The sequence below is a fragment of the Mastigoproctus giganteus genome, chromosome 10 (genome assembly GCF_048544385.1).
Source record: "Mastigoproctus giganteus isolate SK-2022 chromosome 10, ASM4854438v1, whole genome shotgun sequence".
NCBI lineage: Eukaryota > Metazoa > Arthropoda > Arachnida > Uropygi > Thelyphonidae > Mastigoproctus > Mastigoproctus giganteus.
Genome location: NC_143584.1, coordinates 229162396 through 229185477, shown reverse-complemented (window position 1 = coordinate 229185477; position 23082 = coordinate 229162396). Strand labels below are relative to the sequence as shown.

Sequence of the window (23082 nt, the reverse complement as noted above, 5' to 3'; positions counted from 1 at the left end):
TAATATAACTGGATAGATCCCATCCACCGCAGGTAAGGGGTGGATGAGATCTATCCACATCTGTAGTAAGACTATGTTGCCTGCCGCTGCCACCACCACTGGGAAGTAGCCAGGCAATCCACTGTCTATGACTAGTCTCTACCAGGGTTGTCATAGTATGACAACCCAGTATTAGAAATGTTATTCAGTTGACTTTATATCTTGTGCATCTCTTGGAAAGGGAGGAGGGAGAGGGATTTAAGACAAGCCATTTAATTATTATTTTTTTTTGGAATAAGTTTGATATTCTTCATTTTGGCTACTGCTCATGTCATCAATGTGTTTAGAATAAAAGTAACTGTAGTGATAACTCGCAGTATTATTCCTCTGTAGTCCTGATGATTCCACAACAGTTTGATTTATTGCTCTTTTGGTCTCCAAACCAGTTCAGAGTAGAAGAAAATTTATCTCCATTTTGGCTTCAGATCCACATCCTCTAAAAGTTTCTATTGAATCTGCAACTTATTCCTAGTATAAGTTGCAAAATGTTTTATATTTACTGACTACACAATAAGATAATTTGCCTGGTTCTTTTACACTGTGTAATGACAGAAGATATGTTTTTGTTATGGGTATTATGTTGAACAATTAGCATAGTTACGAAAGGCATTATTTAAAATATAGAAGTCAAAGGACAAAATAGAAAATTCATTAAAAAAAAAAAAAAAAAAAAAAAAAAAACTGTGATAAACAAACTACACTTGTTTTTTTATAACTTTAACGATACATTAAATTAGTAAATTTAATGTGCTGCTGTATTTATTACATTTAAACTAAATTATGAAAAACAACACTAGCATGGCATTTATCATACATCATAATAATAATGTGATTCAATAGAATGACAAAAGACAAAAAAAATCATAAATGAAATTACAAACAGAGCAAGAGAAAGGAAAAGGTTACCTTGGGAGATGTGCTTGGAGTACTAGAGAGATCAGAGAGGTGAGGAGTCATAGGTTCCTCAGTGCCATCTGTACTACCTATAAAAAGAAACAGTTCATATAAAATCACATCAAATGTCTACCTGTAATAATTATAATTACATTAATTTAAAATAAAAAACTGTAATAATGTTTGCATCATTATTTTCTGGTCTAATATCAGAAAAAGATACATACTATATTTTCCTAATTCAGAATTTATCACCCAGGGAAGAATGGCATTCTACTGTTGCCAATTATATTTATATTAGAAAAATCACAAATTGTGAGGTTACACGGATTTTTATACATTACAGCTCTCTCAACAAGTGATGTTAGCATGGAGTGTTGCCTTGAAACCACATTTTAATAAACAACAAAGTATATAAAGCAATGGTAAGACCTCCCTCTTCATATAGGTGTCAATCCAACAGACTTCTGAATTCCTCCACTGTTAGCCTCAACAATATATCAAAACAACTCATACCACTAATAGTAGTAGTGGTGGCATGTGATGCAAGAAAGCAAGTGTATGAGCTTATGCACATCAGCCAAAAAAAAAAAAAAAAAAACACACACACCATTCCTTCCAAATGCCTGTCCAGTTCCTCCTTAAATTTATTTAACCTATCAACTTCCACAACAACAGATGGAAGTTTGTTCCAGCAATTAACTACCTGCTGGCTAAAAGCAAATTTCCACACATCTGTTCTATATCTGTCTTTTCTTAATTTGAATTTATGCCCCCTTAGGTTCGTAATCTGAACAAGGGGAAAGATTCCATCAGAATTCAGAGTGCTCAACCCATTCAAGGCCTTATACAATTCAAACAGATCACTGTGCAGGTGCCTGGTCTCCAGCCACTGCAATTTGCAGAACTTAAGCCTCTCTTGGTAAGAGGATCCCTTCATTCCCCTCACCAATCTTGTTGCCCTTCTCTGTACACACTCAAACAAATCTACATCCTTCCTAAAATGAGGCCTCCAGATCTTCACGCAGTACTCAAGGTGTGGTCTGACCATTGCCTTATACAGAGGGACAATCACCACCTTTTCCCTCTTAGCAAAATTCCTATATATCTTTGACAAAACCCCATGACTTCCCCTGGCAGCCTGTCTGCATTGCTCAGAAAACTTCATATCTGACTGAACAATTACTCCCAGGTCTTTTTCATTTTCTACCACATTAAGTGTAGTACCACAGAGTTGGTACATTTCTCTGGGGTTACTTCTATCCATATGCAGTACTTTGCATTTGTCAAAGTTAAACTTCAGTTGCCACTTCTTAGCCCATCTGCCCAAATTTTCTAGATCCTGTTGCAGTAGCACACTGCCATTACTGTCATTAACAACCCTGCCAACCTTTGTATCATCTGCAAACTCTGACACTAAGCTTGATATACCTTCATCAACATCACTGATAAATATACAAAACAACGGTGGACCCAACACCGAACCCTGTGGGACTCCACTAATAACATTAGTCCACGAAGAGCAGCAACCATTGATTACCACCCTCTGTCTTCTCCCACTCAACCATCCTTTTATCCATTGTAGCAACTTACCCTTAATACCATTCTGCTCCAATTTGTACAATAGTCTTCCATGTGCAACAGTGTCAAAAGCTTTCCTGAAATCCAAATAGATGATATCAAAATTGTTTGCATCCAGTTCCTTTGTAACCACATCATAATATCCTATCAAATTTGTCAGACAAGACTTTCCCTTAACAAACCCATGCTGTGTCTTGTCTAGATGATCCTGCAATGCATCTTTAACCAGTGACTATTTTTCCTGGAACAGAAGTTAAACTAACCGGTGTGTAATTACTCGTGTCACCCTTCGATCCCCCTTTGTGAATTGGGGATACATTTGCACATCTCCAATTTGTGGGGACCTCCGCTGAGTCCAAGGACGCTCTCATAATTATGGCTAAGGGTTTGCTTAGTTGCTTTGCCGCCTCCTTTAATATAGCTGGATATTCCATCCACCCCAGGTGCCTTTCTTATGTTTAACTTCAACAATTTCTCTTCCACTTTGCTCTGTTTGTGTTTGTTATTTGGTTTTTAGGAGCATTAACAACTAAGGCCATATTGCTCCGGGGATATGAGGTGGTCATTCCTGACCTTTCCGCATCCTCCATATTTGGTGGTGACGGATTTGAACCCCAGTCTAATCAAGAAGCGTGCACTACGCACTGCTGCTCCTTCACGCCTGGCTATGGAGTGGGAAGGAGCAGCAGTGTTATAGGCCTAATGACTCATTAGGCCTATAACACACTCTTACTCTTATTTTTGCTTTCGCAGTGCTTATGTCACACCAAACTGACTCAACAGTGCACTGTTCATCTATATCAACTGGATGCACTTCTTTTGATTTTATGTTTTTCTTAATTAACAGCATGATACCTCCTCCCTTCCTATTCTACAACTGTCTTTCCTCAATTTGAAACTGTACCCCCTCAGCTTCTTAATCTGAGCAAGAGGAAGAATCCCATCAGCATTGAGATTGCTGAACCCATTCCAGGCCTTATACACCTCAATCAGATCACCTCGCAGGTGCCTACTCTCCAGGCACTGCAATTTGCAGAACTTAAGCCTTCCTTGGTAAGAGCACCCCTTTGTTCCCCTCGGTAATCTTGTTGCTCTTTGTACTCGTTCTAGCAACTCTATATCCTTCCTAAAATGAGGGCTCCAGACATATAAACAGTACTCTAGGTGTGGTCTGACCATTGCCTTGTATAACAGAATAATCATCTCCCTGTCCCTGCTGGCAAAATTCCTTTATATCATTGACAAGACTCCATGACCTACCCTGGGAGCCCATCTGCACTGCTCAGCAAACTTCATATTTGACTGCACAATTACCCCCTGGTCTTTTTCACTTTCCACTTCCCCAAGTGTACTACCACACAGTTGGTGCATTTCTCTTCGGTTATTGCTACCCATATGCAGTACTTTGCATTTGTCAATATTAAACTTTAGTTGCCACTTCTTAGCCCATTTGCCCAACTTATCTAGATCCAGTTGGAGTAGCATACTGGCTTTATTGTTGTTAACAACCCTGCTAACCTTTGTACTATCTGCAAACTTGGACATTAAACCTGATATACCATCATCAATATCATTGATAAATATACAAAACAACAATGGGCTCAACAATGAACCCTGGGGAACTCCACTAATAACATTTGTCCACGAAGAGTAGTGTCCATTGATTACCATTCTGTCATCTCCCACTCAACCATCCTTTTATCCATTATAGCAACTTACCCTTAATGCCATACAAATGTTAACATTTGTATGGCATTAACTTAAGTTATTGCTTAAATGTTAATACTTAAATAAGTAATTATACTGTGTGCATTTTTGTAGTTGGATTTCTGCCTGCTAAGTTGCATAGTTGATCTCCCCCCCCCCCCAATCACCTGAAGTACATGACCAAAGGGCAAGACTTGCCTTGCCCTAAGGCCACACACTCAATAGTCACAAAGAGTCAGAAGATTTTACATAATGAACACGATTACTACATTTTGTAATATCAACAGTGCCAGGTTTCAGTAGCCTGCACCCTAACATGCATGTTTTCAAAGATCCTAAAAGTAGTTTTCAGGACTCCCTAAACCAACAGTAATTGAATTATTCCTCCTTCCCCATGGCTCTGGAACCCTAGTGATGTTAACACATTTTAAAATCCAAAAAGGAAGACACCAAAGTTGTTTAAACGGAAAAGGACAAACTTTTTCGGAAACTGAAAAATGAATTTGTGTATATGATATATAATTATTTAAAAAATTTTAATATTTTGTAAATACAAACACTATTTAAAATCTATGACGACTGTTTATTTTTCAGTTACTGTGTGTTTGATAAGTCACCGTCTCCTTTATCTGATACTTCAATATAGCAGTTAAACAATACGCGACTTTCTTTTTACTTTATGAAAGGAACTGTACCGTAGGCACCTGTTCACTTGAGTTTGTTTATTTTATACGAAATTGAGAAGTCGGACAATTGACATTCGAAGGAGGACGCTTGAGAAGTGGAAAACCTAGGTACCGGAGCAATTGCACCACTGCACTGAGGGAAATTCGGCCTTGGATATCACGTGGATCCCAACAGGTATAACTGTACCTGACCACTCGGTTAAGGTTGTGACAAGTTTAGTCACCGAAATAAATGTTCGTGCTCTAAAGCAAAATGACAATGAAAAATAAATTCGATTTCATCAATCATCCATGATGGCATGAAATGTGAATTTCACCACTGGGTGGCGTTGACTGTCCATCGTTAAAACTAATTTCAACTTGTACATAGCTAACCAACAACCACCATAGTTCTAAAGGCCATCTACAAGAAATAATTACCTGAACACTTGTGTAGATAACGCGTATAAAATTTTATAATATCACAGTACTGAATATCTCTTGTTTAGCCGATGCTTTTGTTCGGTCTGGAGGAAAGTACTGGTTGGCCATAAAAATTATCAGCTGATAATACTGGTCGGCAGGCATTGCTAAAGACCATTAAAATAGACTTGTAAACAACCAGTAGTAAAATTTCTTAAATTACAAGACAAACAGAAAATTATATTGCAATTAAAAATAATCAAATTATCATTATCCAAACGAGGAAGATCTGCAAGTGTGACATTTTCCATGTACAGTACTAACATAACCAGTTTCTTTGAAAGATCCCCCCCCCCCACCACCACCACCACCACACACGCACAAAAAACCTTAAACATACTTTTTATTTCACGGCAACTATTTTCAGAATGGACAATCTGTTCTTTTCCAATGCATAAATTAATATTTTTTAAAATTATTTATAATTTATTTTTATTATAGAATTAACTTTATAACTCTATATAGTTTATAGAATACGGTACCAATGTGTTTATGAATACGGTATTATTAGTTTTTCAAATATTATATTAAGTTACGTTAATAATCATTTGTTTAAATTTCTTTAAGGAAAAAAAAAAAAAAAGATTCAGGGTCAGTCAGAAAATCTAGAATAAATCCTGTTTGCATTATACATTTTGAAATAATCAGTCAATGGCGTAATTGAAGGGGGGGGGGGGGTTTCAATCGTTCCGGCGCTTTGCATGTGAAAGTCTTTTGAAAATAGGTGGAAAATGCATGATAGAAATTTTAAGACATATAAAACTTTTGAAATATTGTATACATTAATTCATATTTAAATTTCGATGATGTTTGTAAAGAAATACCGATACCTGCAAGGATAAATTAATCGAATTCCAGCTCCCTCCCATTTTTACTGAAATTATATTTACGCCTATGATTGAAGTATGTGATATTATCTCTTTCTCTCCGGGTACTATGAAAAAATAAACGTGAAAGATCGATCGTGCAGTAATTCCAATTTTTATTTTTTTTATAAAGCAAAATATTTGTATCGTAGCATAAATGAAGTAACTCCACTCGCCGCGAGCTGATCATCTGTATAAAAATATGGCTTCCATTATCACTAGGAAACAGCTGCAGAAACAGGATTAGCCACTTACTTAACCTTCGTCGAATTACTATAAGGGAACGAGACCTTGAAACACAGTCTAACAGATATTCTCCACTCTTTTCGGCGGCACACATTAGTTAAACACAAATAAATAAATAAATAAAAAGCAGCCGAAGTCTTCCTTTCTACTGAAAGATCTTGCTGGCGCCAATCCAGGCTGCTCTCTCTCTCTCTGTGGAGAGGGGGAAAAAAAAAAAGCAAGCCCATTACTATGATTTAAAGACATGGCAAGCTTCCAGCCACTTTGGCACGATGCCATGCGAAGACCTCTTGTCGATACGCCGCGTCGTTCTGCGTCAAAAGCACGTTTTGTACACTTCAGCTGCAATCAGTCAATTTCTTATCGAAATCTCGCAAACTGTCCGAGTCACCAAAATGTACCAAATCCACAACTGTTACCCCAGGGAACGAATATGATACACTAAAACCGAAGAACGGTGCAGCAGGTGGCTTCTTTATTGCGCAACTGTCCAGCGCCAACTTAACACTGAGAGTTAACAAATATTGCGATTACGTGCAATTTAATTTGGAAAATTAAACTGCACGTAATCGCAATATTCTGGCATCTCTCATAATGTGGATATAACTTCGCAACTGAGATGGCTTGTTGTATTACCTACCCGCCCACTGATGACGAAGCCAAAAAGCTTCGAAACGATCGTCTGGGGGAGGAGCCTGGTAGTCACGGAGTTTCCGAGAATGGGTAACAACAGTCTTCTCTACTGGGGAAGCGTTACCTATTGGAGGAATTTATGAGTTTTTGAGTGGTGTGAGTTGAAGAGTTACTGTCCCTTTCATTCTTCGACGACGTTTCTTTTCCTCTTCCACTCCTACTATTACTTTCCCTCTACCTTTTGCTTTTCTAAGTCTAATGGGGACAATGGTTTGAATTTTATAATTCATTTGTTTGGTCTAATAGATCTGGTCCAATGGGTTTTTTTCACATTAAATTCACAAACGATCGTCTGGGTGGTGGTACGCTGAAAATAAATAACAGTAGTCTTCTCTACTAGAGAAGCGTTATTTATTTGAAGTAATTCAAAAGTAGCTATCTTGTTGTGAAGGCAACCACATTATGAGATACAATTAAAACGATGCCGTCTACGCTACAATCGTAGCTCAAATCTATGGGTTAACTATGGTGTATTTACACCGATATTATATAGTGCAATTTAATAAACTGTATAGCCTAAGTCGTCCAGTGATATTGAGAGAAAACGTACTTGAATACCCCAAAGCTGAATCAATATCTCCTTGAAAACACTTATTACGCAATTTCGACTCCACAGTGTATGGCACAAATGGGAGAAGTCCATTCATATCTTTTATTCTGTATACCCCTGTCAACCCAAAGCTGTTTTAAGCGAGTTACTCATTTAAATAAAAAATGACACGAAACTCCAACGAACAAACCAAACATAATGTAAGACTAACTAACAATAACAGTTGACACTTTCACAAATCAGCCATCCATTGCAAGGTACTACTACAAGTTCAACAACCTATCGTGTTTGGCATTACCTAATTATAAAGTGACACCGGATCAGTTCGCAGTACAGGTGGTACTACCGTGAGAAACTATTCAAAGGAGTGCTAGACAAACTGACAGGAACACAGTGTGAATTACTAAACACCTACCTACACAGTTCGAGTCAAGCTTGGAGAAACACCCACTTTTTATGATCCCCATTTAGAAATGTATTCACTTCGAAAGTGGAAACTTTCCTAAGGACACCAAGTATTTAGAAGGTCTTAACTGACTTTACTGTGGAACATCCTCGCGATTTACCTTTACTTTATGCTCTACACCTAAAGTTTATACATTTGTGAAATGTTTTATCAGAGCACCTGCTACTATAGCAACGCAATATGACATGCGTGATATACAAGCTAATAATATAAACAATACAAACAGGGAAGTTTCCGCACAAAAACACCATAATAAGGAGATACCGAACTCCAGTAAGAAAGCAGTCAGTGGAAGAATGCTAGTCACGAAGAGATCAAGAATTACTAGTGATCCCTACGATAAATAAAATGAAAAGCCCGAGGTATGCTTCTATTTAGAGAGACGGGGGGGGGGGGGGGGATGGCTGGCTGCAAACGCCCGCATGACTGCACGCCACTCATGAAAGATTAAACTAAGTCTAGTCTCCTGTTTAATATATTACGTACATTTCTTTGATGGAAGGCAGCAATATGCAACAGAGTTCAATTTGATAAATATGAACGTGCATACTTTTGGCTCTTTGTGCCAGAGGTTGTTCATTACGCAAATAAGCGATTTACTCTCAAAAATGGCATAAACTGAACATAATAAGAAGAACTCCGTTCTTATAACAAAGATTGCGAAATCAAACCCCACAGTCACACCCTTTTACCCAAGGGTAAAACTGCCAAGTATAAAAAAAAAATTGTATCAACAAAACAAGCGGATAATTTAATAAAATTGCCAAAACTGGAACCAGTCTAATTAATTAAAGAACCAGCAAATGATCCATAAGTTTTTGCATAACATAACAACAAAAGGAACAACAACAACGCCGACTCAACAATTCGTAAACATTACACTGAATATCAACTAAGATGAAATATTACAACTGAAAACGTACACCTCAACGTTCGTAGAGTGCATTTTGTGAACTTCACGTACAAGCCGCAATGCATGTCTGCTCGCAAAGTACACACCACGAACAGTACACAAACAAACTCGGAATTAGCGTGGCACGAGGGTCATAAGTACAATTCGGACTACTGTGGAGGTTTAAACAACACTTACCCTAAAGAGAGCGAGCATTCCGCAACGGGTGTCTCACATTTCCATGCACGCGCCAAACAAATTCTCGGACAGGCGTGCGAATCGCCTCGCACTTTTACAGCATCGCTCGTCCGAGTGGTTCAATCAACTGTACTACGACAGGATACCGCAATGCGCAGTCGCCGACACACGAGTACATACCCCTACAAATGGACTTACCGTGCACGGCCCGAGGGACAGGAAGGGAAGTCACAACACGCATTTTCCGTTAAGATTCATATTGAAAGAGTCATACTCAGCAGAATTTCGAAACACCACTGATTTCCGATCTTCAATATGCACCATGCAGTGTTTTTTTTTTCCCCTGCACTATAGCGTGCAGGAATTACTTTCATTAAATAACATTAAAAATTAATCGGGGAGGTTACTTATGCCAAAGTTTACTATTTTAAATATATATAATTTCAATGGCGCGGTGATGGTTTTTGTTTTATTTATGGGCAGTAACAACTGCAATGCACCAACTATTTTAAGAAGGAAATATCGTACAGCTTTCATAACAACAAACTTCCTAAAACAACGAATTCTGTTCTTTCTTCTCGTTATTTAGTTGCAGATTATTGCGACAGATGAGGACAGGTTTTATCGGTAAAACCAGACTCTATAATTTCCTTTTAAATTTATTTATTTACTTTGAGACCGTGCTCTCACCTCAGAAGAGTAAAGTGCTCGTGAAGTGCATACTCGTATTAGCGTACTAAAAATGGTTATATAAATTAATATTGTAAACATGTCTGTAAGTTTACGTAACAAAATAAAAGTAGATGAGACCTTGACAATTCACAAATTGAGATCCGATAATTAGAATAACAATCGAAAATGCGTATCTGGAGCATATTTAGCAGGTTCTCGCATATTATAAAATAAAACGAAATTAAAAACGAATCCATTTAAGTTACGAGGTATTGCAACTATTGCTTCAGGTTATTATTATTATTATTACTAGCTACATGGTGCAAGGAAGCCTCAGGCTTATGCTGCACCAGCCACGAGTTACCCTGAGAGAGAGAGAGAAAGAGAGAGTGAGTGAGTGTGTGTGTCAAAAGGGAATCACCAAGAAAGAGAAGAATGATGATATCCAGCTCAAGACCCTGGGTGTGCCAAGCGTATACTCACCAGATTTATTGTAAACTCTACTGACTTGGTTGTCGTGCCGGAGTATAAACAGAAAATTTATTTTTTATTTTATGTGAGCCCCTGATTAATAATAATAAATTTACAATTATAACCTGTACAGACAACAGAAATTTTTATTGCAGCCACTATACAGGCATAATACATTCGTGTGCAAAACTTAAGGACCGGCACTATTTTTAAAGGTTACAATCACAAAATTTTTACTTAAGGTACTCTTCACTGATGACAGTAGATTCAGTCTCAGCAGCGATTCTGAACGTCAGCTAATCTGGCGAAAGGATCCCTTTCAGTATTGTTTGCGGGGTGATGCAAACATCATTGAAAGGGATGTTTGCATCACCCCGCAAACATCACTGAAAGGGATCGATATTGAGGTAGAGGTGTTCTCGTCTGGGGAGGCGTTATCTTGGATGGACGTACACAACTCCAGATACTGGAAGGCGATACTGTAACCGGTGAACACTACTACCACGTACTGAGGTAATCCTTCCTCATGTGCGTCTGTTCCGAGGTGCCATTGGCCCCGAGTTCGTGTTTATGGATGATAACGCCACACCCCATCCCATTGCAGCTGTTGATATGCTTTTTGAAAGTGAGGATATTGTTCGTATGGATTGGCCTGCCAGTTCCCATCGAACACGTATGGGACGCTCGGGGAGACGCTTAGCGGCACGTCCACACCCACCAGAAAATGTTCACCAGCTGAAGATACTGGAAGGGTTTCAACTCCAATAATGAATAAAGACTCATTTTAGCTAAAATGAGACTCGTTTGCGTCCGGTTCCCTTTTTCCTATCAGCAGAACCAGTATTCTTGAGTTTGGAAAGAAATCTACTCACTGTCGACTGATTACAAGACACTCTATAAGCAATATGACCGGGAGAACATCCTCACGTAAAGCACTCTTTCTTCGTAGCGTCAACTGCATGTAACTCGCCATCCTTATACAAACAAGGAATAACTGCAACTCTTGCAGAGTGTGCTTGTATAGCTGAAAGTAACAGCTGATGAAATATTATGTCATCACCTACGCGTGTTAATCTTATCTAATGCAATCTGTAAGAAATATTGCCATATACTTACGTTATTCGGACGACAATTACAATTTTATGGGGTGATGTTAAGGCTTTTGTTAGACCACACTTGGAATACTGTGTTCAAGTATGGAGACTCTACCTAAAGAAAGACATCCAACTTCTTGAAAGGGTGCAAAGAGGGTAACTCGCCTGGTGATATCGGCAAAAGGGCGTCCTTATGAAGAAAGACTTCGAATATGCGGGTTGCAGAGTTTGGAAACTAGACACCTTAGAGGAGATTTGATTGAGAGGTATCAGTAAAATGAATGAGAACGAAATTGTCAAGATTATAAATGACGCTAGAACTAGGGGACATAAATTCAAGTAACGGGGGGGGATGTTTAGATTGGACTGCTGGAAATTTTATTTTAGCCAGCGAATTATAAATTACTGGAATAAGTTGCCTAGATGGGTGGTAGAGGCTGACAGTTTGGGGGAAATTCAAAGGTCATCTGGATAATACCTTCGGGTGATTGAAACGCACAGGATGATGGATTTAATTTCCTTTTCTTTTATTAATTATTATTATTTTTTTATTTGTTTATTATTTTTTTATCATTGTTTTATTCGTTTTTTTTATTTATTTATTTTTATTTTTTGGGTGGTGCAGCATAAGCCATAGGCTTTCTTGCACCATGCGGCCATTATAATACTAATACTAAAAAAATTGTTTCATAAGCTATTTTAACCAGGGATAACCCTTTGCTGAAATTCTCCTTGTGAGAGTCCCTTGTTAACAAATTGGCAGCAGACCCTTTTCAAGTACAGGATTTTTCTTCAGGCATTGAAAACCAGCCTAAAGGGTGCAGGAAATAGGATTGCCATGTAAAAAAACTAACATTACATTACTGTAACAAAAAATAACTGTTTAATGTAAAAAGTAACTCTCCAACTTAAAAATCCCAAAGTAGCCCACTGTCTACTTCGTCGATAAAAATGCCCACGACATCAAAAACAAAACTGACACCCTTGAACAGCTACTCCTTGCAAGGCAAACAAACATATTTTTTTAATTTCACAAAACCCGAGCGAGTAGCTCATGCACACACAGTATATTTTTATATCTAAAACCGCATATGTTCTCTGATCGGTTCGAAAACCACCTACACATGAAGTACTCATTGGGACACCTCAACTCTAAGAAGTTACAGTTACTAAGGTTCACATGGCAGGTAATAAATTAAAATGTCGTAATTAAAAAGTATAAAAGGCATGCACATCCCATCCCAGTTACAAAAGACATATACGCCCTCCTGCGTAGCACAGTTGGTATAATTACCGTGCTCCCCGGACCGGGTGGAAAAGACCCGAGTTCGAATTCAAAATGCCAAAATTTTGCAGTGGGAGCAGTTGCGTTATGAAAGTATCATCTTTCAACAGCCTAATAAAAAAAAAAAAAAAAAAGAAAAAAAAAAAGTAAGTAATGTAAAAAAATAAAATAATGTCTAAAATCGAAGGAGAAAAGGATGTTTCCACTTTCCAGCCCATCCCAATGAATGTAGTCCTGTTTTAACAATATTCTGGCAATTGCTTTAACCACTCCCTCAATAGAAAATGCACGTGGAGCTACACCAATGTGCTCAATGACATTGTATAAATTTCAGCATTCGTATAAATAGTCAGTATATATACTTTCCATAGTGTATATAAAGATTATATATATAAAAGATGGTCTTAGCCAGGAGCCTGATTTTGGGGAGAGCTTGCACGTGCCCCTTATTAAATCCTTGGGATTAACCGAGCCCATTGTAAAAAAAAAAAAAAAAAAAAATGTTTCATAACAAACTATTTTAACCAGGAATAACCCTGGACTGAAAAGACCAGTGACTGAAAAGTGTCACTGGTCTGTGCAGTCGAGTTGTCTTTGCTCATCCGCCAACATTAGCAGCATCCATCTGGTAGACGCCGTTTTCAATTCATACGAGTGGTTAATGCTGAGTTCGCATTGTAACACAAAGTTATCATTATGTTTCCCTCACTAGTCTCATATCTCGAATACTGACAAATCTCGCCTTGTTTTAAGAACAGACGATCAGCGAGTGTTGGTGGATCGTGGTCGTATCTTACAAATGTATGTATGTATGTATTTGTCTTGGGCGGCACCCGGAACGTTAGTTCATCTCCGCCTCGTTTCACTTTTAAATTAGAGGATTCTGCAGAAATGGCCAGAAGTGAACTGACAGAAGTGAATCAGCAGGTCGGAAACGCGCCACCACCACGGGAAGGTAGACCAGGGACAACCAAAAATAGTAAAAAAAAAAAAAAAAGAACTTATACAACTATACAAAGATTAAATACTGTACAAAAGATAACCTCAACAGGTTGAGGTAAACACAGATGATACTTTGAAATTTCAAAGTAAACAATGAAAGTAATATTATGCATATTAACATAAAAAAAAAAAACAAGTTCAAAGAAAATAATTAAGGATTACCATTCAACCAACAAAACTTTACACAAGCCCAGAAGCAGGCACAAACCTTATAAACAGTTGCGGTTAAATCCAGTAAGTCCTGCAGTCATTAGTAGCAAAGTCGCAGTCAATCACCAATAACAAAGTCACAGTCAGTTAACAGCCATCCGAGCAAAGGAGCACAGGAATTTTCATCGCCAAATTGAGTTGTAGTTGTAGGACACTTGCAGAATTTCAAAAAAAAAAAAAAAAAAAAACACAACACACAGAGCACAAGTCCAGAATTGTAGATCTTGTTGAGAAAATGGACGTCATTGCAGTGAAGGTGAAGAGACTTGAGCTGAATTTGAAACATTCGTATGTGTAGTAATTGCGGAAAAGACTGCAAGCCTTTTATTGAAGGTTGCCTTAGCAAAATAATGAAGGGCGCGGTAACTCGTGGCATTTGATACGAAATTAGGTTCCAATCCTGATGAAAAGTTGGGAATTGCATTCTGCAAAATTACTCGAAATTCACTGTATGAGGGGCAAGAGTACAACACGTGCTGCCAATCTTCCACACCGCCACAATGGCAGAGTTCCGTAGGAGACAAGCGAAATTGAAACAGTTTCTTATTTAATGAACCGTGTCCTGATATCAAATAGGAGGTAAACAAGTCAAGGCTAAACCAGACTAGATTTTTTATCCGTAAGACAGTCAACTTCTGGAAAAAACTTACGCGTTACACTGCTCAGTGTTGTGCCATCCCACCAGCTGCCACAAGTTGATCAACTCTTGCCAAATTCTTTGTCGTTCAGCTTTAACATCGACTTGAGGTTTATAGAAATACCAAGGATCTGAGTGGGAATCTGACGTTTCAAGCGATAACTCTGAAAATTACGTAGCGATCGAGTGGTAACGTCCCGGCTAAAACCGGTAAAGCAGGTGTTGAAACTGTTCGACAAATCTTCAAAATACAAAGTAACATTGTACGCTGCATTGACATCAATTTTGATTGAAATTGTACAGTCTGCACCCTATGGAACCAAGCGCCAGCAGCATAGGCAACCATAGGGAGAAACACAGAGTTATAGTAGATTCTTAAACATCTTCTAGAAAGACCCCACTCAGTTCTAGAAACTCTGACAAGAGCGCCGGTGAAATTTCTGATCTTAATTCGCAGATTGGATAAATGAGAAAGAAAATTTAACTTGCTGTCAATGGTTATTCCCAAAAGTTTAATTTCCGTTATCAGAGGTAATTGTCTATTGTTTATTTTAACTCTTGGTGGTCGACGAACGTCCAATTTAGAGCCAAGGATCATAATTTTTGTCTTGGTAGAACTAATTTAACTTATTTTCAACTGTCCATTGTTGAAGATCAGATAGAACTTTCTCAGCGGATATTTCAATAGAAGATCTTGAATTGCCACCAACAAGGACTGTTAAATCATCAGCATATGCCATGATCTTCACGTTGTCAAAGGTTCGGGTAATCCAACCTTGCAGAACAAAGTTCCAGAAAAGTGGTCCCAAAATGGAGCCTTGAGGACACCCTCGAAAGACCTGAAGCAAAATTTGTCTGTACTTAGATCTGGCGGTGATAAATCTGTTAGTTAGAGAAATAGCTCTTAATTAGAAGATAAAGTTGCTGGGAACATTCGGCATGACGTAAACGTTCGAGGGCACTTTTCCACCAAAGAGAATCAAAAGCACCCTCGAAGTCAATAAAGATAGCAAGAGTATACTTGAAACTGGAGTGTTCAACAGAAGAAATGAAGTCTACAAGGTCGTCCTCGCAGGACCTTCCAGGAGTGAATCCGTATTGATTAAGCGCAATTAGTCCCCGTTCCAATAACAAGTTGTTTAATCGCAAGGCAATTAAACGTTCTAATAGCTTACCAAGGTTGGCCAATAAGGCTATTGGTCGATAAGACCTCGGTTCCTGGAGGGGGGGGGGCTCGTCTGGTTTCCTAATCAGCTGTCTTCCACAGATCCGGGAAATTCCCAGCATCTAAACATTTATTGAAAAGTTGTAGAAATATACTGGGCTTAATCTTGGCGATCCGTACAATAAAGGTACTCTCCAGCATGTCCACCCCTGGGCATTTCTTAACTTTCACTTGTTTGACCGCTGTGTCCAACTCGATGGCACTAAAAGGCTCAGTCTTAATTGAAGAAACATACAGAGAATTAGCAAAACGAATATTAGTGTGAAAATCAGAGTCGGAGCTCACATTGTCCTGTAGAAAAAGATTACGATTTTGTAAGATACGACATTCCTTTGTAAGTATTAGTAAATTAATAAGAGGAGTTTACCTCAATATAGTACGTAGAACACTTCCGTATGATACCCTCCAGAAATTAAAACAGAAAAAATGAAAAAATCGACAACTTATCGGTACATTAAAGTAAAATATAAATAATTAATTTAACACAATTCAAAATCAATTAACGCAATTAAAAGAATCTAACGAAAAATATTCAAAACGATTTTCCGATTTTCCTTTCTTACACAAAAGGAAGGGAAATCGTTTTGAATATTTTCGTTAGATTCTTTTAATTGCGTTAATTTGAATTTTAATTGTTTTTAATTGATTTTGAATTGTGTTAAATTGATTATTTAATTATTTATATTTTACTTTAATGTACCGGTAAGTTGTCGATTTTTTTCGTTTTTTCCGTTTTAATTTCTGGAGGGTATCATACGGAAGTGTTCTACGTACTATATTGAGGTAAACTCCTCTTATTAATTTACTAATATTATTATCAACGTAGAACATATTGAGTATTACAGCTCTGATTCATACTATCTAATTCCTTTGTAAGATACGACTTTGTAAGTCGTATCTTACAAAGGAATGACCAGCTTAATCGGTATTCCCTATTTATTGATTGATGAAATGTCGTTGTCCTTTGCACAACATGACTGCTATTTCAATCGCCGGTTCAACGTATTCTCGCACTAATGATGAGAGTTTATTTATTGATTACTCTCATTGGACATAGTCGGACAATTTCGGCAACTGAACTTTTCAATTATTCTTTTAATTTTAATTTAAAAAATGAGGATAATACGATGAAAATATTTAATATTAATTCAATTTGACATTAATTAAACGAAGGCTGCAATTTCCCAATTCTCACCGAGAATTTTCAAATACAGTACTAAGAATTGGACTATTGCTTAAGAGACTTCTTGGTGCAACTGCAATAGTCATATTTAGAGTACCAGATATTTTGTCATCCGGTTCTCCCGTGAATGCACACACGGGACGCGTGTGTGTTCCCTGTAGTACCGACAAACGCAAGTTAGTTACACTGCTAACTCTTAAAATTAAGAAAATTAAGAAAATAAATTAACATTTCCCCATTAAGAATCCAAAACTGAGATGTATTCCTTTCCGCATTAACTGAGAAAACTGCATTCTGTTCCGGTCTGCGACGAAAGACTATCAGGAAATATACTGATTGTGTCGAGTATTCACAATTCTGTTTTCCGAAACCAAACGAACGATGTCTTTTGTCTGCAAGGCAAAACATAGTGCGTCTGGTTTCCATCAGTTCAACCAAAACCAAAATGATGCTTTTCATGTCCAAGTTAGATCTCAGAAGACTGCCAGAAGTTCGATTAAATTGTTACTCAGATTAAATATTTGGGGCGATCAATCACCACCCCCAGATATTCAACTGTCGAGTTTTTCCTCCCTAATTTTATTTAGTATTAGTAATGGCCGCATGGTGCAAGAAAGCCTATGGCTTATGCTGCACAAGCCAAAAAGAAAAAAAAACAAAACAAAAAAAAAAAAACGATAAACCAATGATAAAAAAAAAAAAAAAAAAAAGAAAATAATAACTTTGAATTTCCCCAAACTGTCAGCCTCTACCACACATGTAGGCAATTTATTCCAGTAATTTATAACTCGCTGGCTAAAATAAAACTTCCTGCAGTCCAATCTAAACATTTCCCCCCGTAACTTGAATTTATGTCCCCTAGTTCTAGCATCATTTATAATCTTGAAATTTTCGTCCTCATTCATTTTACTGATGCCTCTCAGAGCCTTAAACACCTCAATCAAATCTCCTCTAAGGTGTCTAGTTTCCAAACTCTGCTACTCACATATTCGAAGTCTTTCTTCATAATTACGCCGTTTTGCCGATCTCACCAAGCGAGTTACTCGTTTTTGCACCCTTTCAAGAAGCTCGATGTCTTTCTTTAGGTGCGGTCTCCATACTTGAACACAGTATTCCAAGTGTCGTCTAACAAAAGGGATTATCACGTCCCTATCTCTACTTGCAAAAGTTCGATAGATCACCGATAGGTCACCATTCCGGCCCTTCCTTGCAACCGGTTTACAATGCTCATAGAATTTCATGTCTGACCGTATCATAAACACCCAAGTCCCTTTCCTTCAGTACTAGGTTTAGTTGAACTCCACCAAGTGGTAGATGACTTTCATCAACCGGTGAAATACCACCACTTTGCTTATTGGAGGCTTGAAGTGGTGAAACCCATGTTTAGTCTGTAGAGCAAAGTTTCCGGCATTCCCCCCCCCCCATACTTCTCCTTCAACCCATGCGCGGTACTAAGTACTATAGGTTTTGATACCTTTCGTGTTTGGGGTCTTCATAAAAAAAAAAAAAAAAAAAAAAGTGAATAAGTTATTTTGGGATTACTGTTTCCCAGGTGTAATACCTTACACTTTGTTGGATTAAAGCATATAGCCATTTTTCTGACCATTCCTGAAGTCTATCTAGGCCTCTTTGAAGAAGCTCAGTTTGACAGTGATCATTACCTACTCTACCAATTTTAACATCATCTGCAAATTCAGACATCACGCCCTCTATCTCTTCAACAATGTCGTTTATGAAAATTAAAAACAACAGTGGTCCTAATATTGATCCTTGGGGAATCCCACTTCTTACATCAACCCAATCTGAGGAATAGCCATTTATCACAACCCTCTGCCTCCTGCCCTGAAGCCATCCTTCTATCCATCTAAGGATTTTCCCAGTGATTCCAACCTGTTCCAGCTTATAAAGCAACCGCTCATGTGGGACTGAGTCAAGAGCTTTGCTAAAATCTAAATAAACAATGTCGAAATTATTCCCTAAATCCAACTCGTGAGTGACCCTTTCAAAATAGCGTACCAGATTTGTTAAACATGATTTTCCCTTTACAAAACCATGCTGAGTATCCTTGAGAATTTCAATTCGATCCAAATGATCCTGAATTCCACCCTTGTTCATTGCCTCCATGATTTTCCCTACCACTGAAGTCAGGCTGACAGGTCGATAATTTCCCACCTCACTCTTAGAGCAACCCTTATGTACGGGAGATACATTGGCACTTTTCCAATCCAATGGAATCACCCCAGAGTCTAGTGATGCTCGCATAATTAACCTCAATGGTTCAATGCACTCACTTGCCGCCTCCCTTAAGATTATAGGGTATATTCCATCAACTCCAGGAGCCTTACTGGCCTGTAGGCTCGCAAGTTTTTTCATTAAATAATCTTGCGAAATTTCAATATCATTAATTACATGTTTATCAACTTCGCTCCCACTATTTCCCAATGCCACAAAATTTAATACTTAATATAATATTTAATACTATCCCCATTCGCTTACGTAAAGGTCCGATCTGGTTTGTCCTACTCTGCTTAGCATTTATATATGTGAAGAATTCCTTATCCCCCCCCCTCTTTGCTCTGTTTGCCAACGCTTTCTCATAAACTGCCTTTGCTTGTCAAACCTTTTCTATGGCTCTATTAAGATCATCTTGTAGCTGTTATAAGTTTCAGTACTTTTTATTGCTCTGTAACCTTTCCACGCACCCTTTTTTTGCTCAAGTAATATGGCAACTTCACTATTCATCCAACTTGGAACCCTCCTCGTGAAGTATTTTTTTAATGGTAAATACGCATTCAAGGCATCTGTGATTAATGTTTTAAAAGCATAGCACAGTTCACTTGTATTCATTCTCTGCGCGATATCTACCCAGTTAATAGAGGCCATGTACCTTAAGGCATCGTAATTTCCTTTTCTGAAATTAAAACCCATTCCTTTTACTAATGCTACCTCTCTCATCATCCACCGTAGAACTCCGTGATCACTTCCTGCTACTGGTTCCTCTACTGTTAGCCCTGTCATGTCATCTGATTCATGGGTGATGAGGTCTAGGATATTCTTTTCGCTAGTGCTTTCCCTGATAGGCGCCTCCGTAGCCAGGTGGGAAGGAGCAGCAGTGCGCAGCACACACTTCTTGATTAGACCGGGGTTCGAGCCCGTCACCACCAAATACGGAGGATGCGGAAAGGTCAGGGAATGACCACCACATATTCCTGGAGCAATATGGCCTTAGCCGTTAATGCTCCTAAAAACCAAAATAACAACAACAGCTTTCCCTGATATACAAATAACAGTCATCTAGTTGATTTAATTATTTTGTTCCCCATGTCGAGTTTCCTTCCCATTTACTCCAATCAATTAGAGGCAATTTGAAATCACCCATAATAAGACATTGATGCTTACTTGCCCATTCCATTTGCATGTAGAGGCTTTCGTCATAATCTTCACAATCACCTGGTCTGTAGATTACTCCTACTCGCATTATACCTTTGTTTCCAATTATCTCACACCATACAGATTCTATACTATTACTAGCATGTGAAACGTCTGAATCCGGGAAAGCTATCGTCGCACTCAGGCTGCTTCTGATTAGAAGCATTAACCCACCACCCCTTCTATCTACCCTATCCTTCCTAAATACAAGCCATACTGAAACTCATCATCCCCAATTTCGGGTGACACCACGTCTCCGTAAGGCCTATTATGTCCGCGTTACTTGTTTTAACCAGCAGTTCGAATTTGCTCATTTTATTGACGACATCTTGTATATTTAACAACCCTTGAAGTTTTTTAGGCTCTCTTCCCTGGCATTAGCTACCCGCTCACTTGAAACGTCTAGATAATGTCCAGTTGGGGGTAAAAGATAAGAACTCTTAAGGTATGTGCAAGAGTTACTTTAACCAATATTATTAGACAAACGCGTAACTAGCAGTTTCCCTGAACCTCAATAATACTGGAAAAAACTTTTGCACCACCTTTGTTTAAGTGTATCCCGTCTCTACAAAACAAATTCCTTCTACCTACAAGTGTGGGCCATGCTGATAGAAATTTCCTCCGTAAAGCTTGTAGAGTCCTTCAAGACTTGAGTTAATCCACAAGGCTTTTAACATATAATCCCTCCTATCGTATCTGGGCAGAATTGCAGGCACATAGACATTGCGGCCTAGCTCGCGGCATTTCCTCAGCATGGTCCTGTATTTTCCAACAAATCGTCAGATCGTGTACGTTTAATGTCATTAGTCCCCACATGAATAATAATATTCTCTACCCTTCCCCCTTAAAATCTGACAATCTGTTGGTGACATCATTAATAGTTGCTTCCAGCGGGCATACCCTGGTTCTACTCCACCTATCGTTATTACAAAAAATATTCCCCGTTTCTCTGACAATGGAGTCTACTAATAAAACAAGGTACCTTTTGAACCAGAGTAGTTTGCACTTGGTTTTTCTGTTTTGAGGCCCGAATTGGGTGTGCATCACTTGGTAGACTGCTGGAGTCTTCAGTCCCTGACGAGCTCCCAGATGCATTATTCTCGAGGGCAAGCACCCGTTTTTTCAGTGACTCAAATTGTTCCATCAGTGTACCAAATTGTAATTTAAGATCGGTGCACCTTACACCGATCACAAAGAAAAGAATCCCCAGGTGAGCTATGATTAGTCACCAGGTAGACCTTGGAAAACATTCCAAGGTTCCGCAACGGATTAAATCATGACTCACCCGTAAATCGCCATCGGCTATTTCCGTGTGAGTCACGATACCCTGTGACGTGTTTAAGGCAGATTTCTTAACTACCATTATAAAATTAGCTAAATATCAATGAAAATTAACTTTAGAAAATTATATAAATCAAACTGTTACAAACCTATAACAAAATAATCCAACAATATCTAAATAAATCAAATATTTAAAAGCAATAATCAACAGTAATCCAATCCACTTAACTGAGGAGCCCTGACGAAGGCATTCGAGCTCACCTCGAATGCCAACACTTTCCTCAAATGTTGCTCACCTGTTCAAAGAAAGTGCATCACCCCATAAAATTGTAATTGTCGTCTGAATAACGTAAGCATTTGGCAATATTTCTTACAAATTGCATCAGATAACATTTACACACGTAGGTGATGACGTAATATTGCATCAGCTGTTACTATCAGCTATATAAGCAAGCTCTGCAAGAGTTGCAGTCATTCCTTGCTTGTGTCAGGATGGCGAAGTTACGTGCAGTTGACGAACGAAGAAAGAGTGCTATTGTTGCTTTACGTGAGGAAGGATGTTCTTCCCGTCATATTGCTCATAGAGTGTTTTTTAATCAGTCGACAATGAGTAGATTTGTTTCCAAACTAAAGAATACTGGTTCTGCTGATAGGAATAAAGGAACCGGACGCAAACGAGTCTCTTCGCCAAAACAGGACCACGTTTTGAAGCGCTTATGCCTTACAAACCGTAAAGCTTCTTCGTCTGAGTTAAAAAGAGAATGGGAAGAACATACAGGAGTGGTAGCAGGTGCAGTAATAGTCAGAACACATCTCTTCAAAATTGGACTTGTCGTCCTAAGAAGAAGCCCATCCTCACACGAAAAATTAAAAAGGCCCGATTAATTTGGTGTAAGGTTCATGTCGAATGGACCCCCGAGCAGTGGAAGTCAGTTATTTTCTGGGATCAGAGGAAATTCAACCTGCATGGCTCTGATGGGAGACAAAGGATTCGTGGTGAAGAATACCTCCAGACTGTATGGTGTCTACAGTGAAATTCCCTACCAACCAAATGATATGGGGGGGAGCGCATTTCGTATAGCGGAGTAGGTCACCTGCAGCTTATAAAAAGTTTCATAAATGCCAATGAATACCTGTGTTGGAAGGAAAATTGCTGCCAACTATTAGAGACCATTTCAACCTGCAAAGTAACTGCATCTTTCAGGACGACTCTGCTCCTTATCATTGGGCGAAAAGTGTAAATAGGCACTTCTGTAGTTACTTTAGCTTAATTTCTGCATTAGAGGTTCGACAGTAATGTGTTTACATTTGTT

The 23082-nt window shown here is 38.4% G+C and overlaps 1 protein-coding gene across 8 annotated transcripts in view; it reads right to left on the bottom strand.

Moving 5' to 3' along the window:
- LOC150080016 (oxysterol-binding protein-related protein 8-like) overlaps positions 1-23082 on the bottom strand; it is a 464021-nt gene that overhangs the window by 211118 nt on the left and 229821 nt on the right. For 6 of the 8 annotated variants that reach the window (XM_090383709.1, XM_090383711.1, XM_090383710.1 and 3 more), the window contains one exon: positions 946-1022. In XM_090383709.1, coding sequence (XP_090239835.1) covers positions 946-1022 — 77 coding nt within the window. Of the gene's footprint in view, positions 1-945; positions 1023-8139; positions 8228-9280; positions 9396-23082 lie in introns of those variants that run through there. The other 2 variants (XM_090383714.1, XM_090383713.1) reach the window with 2 other exon arrangements.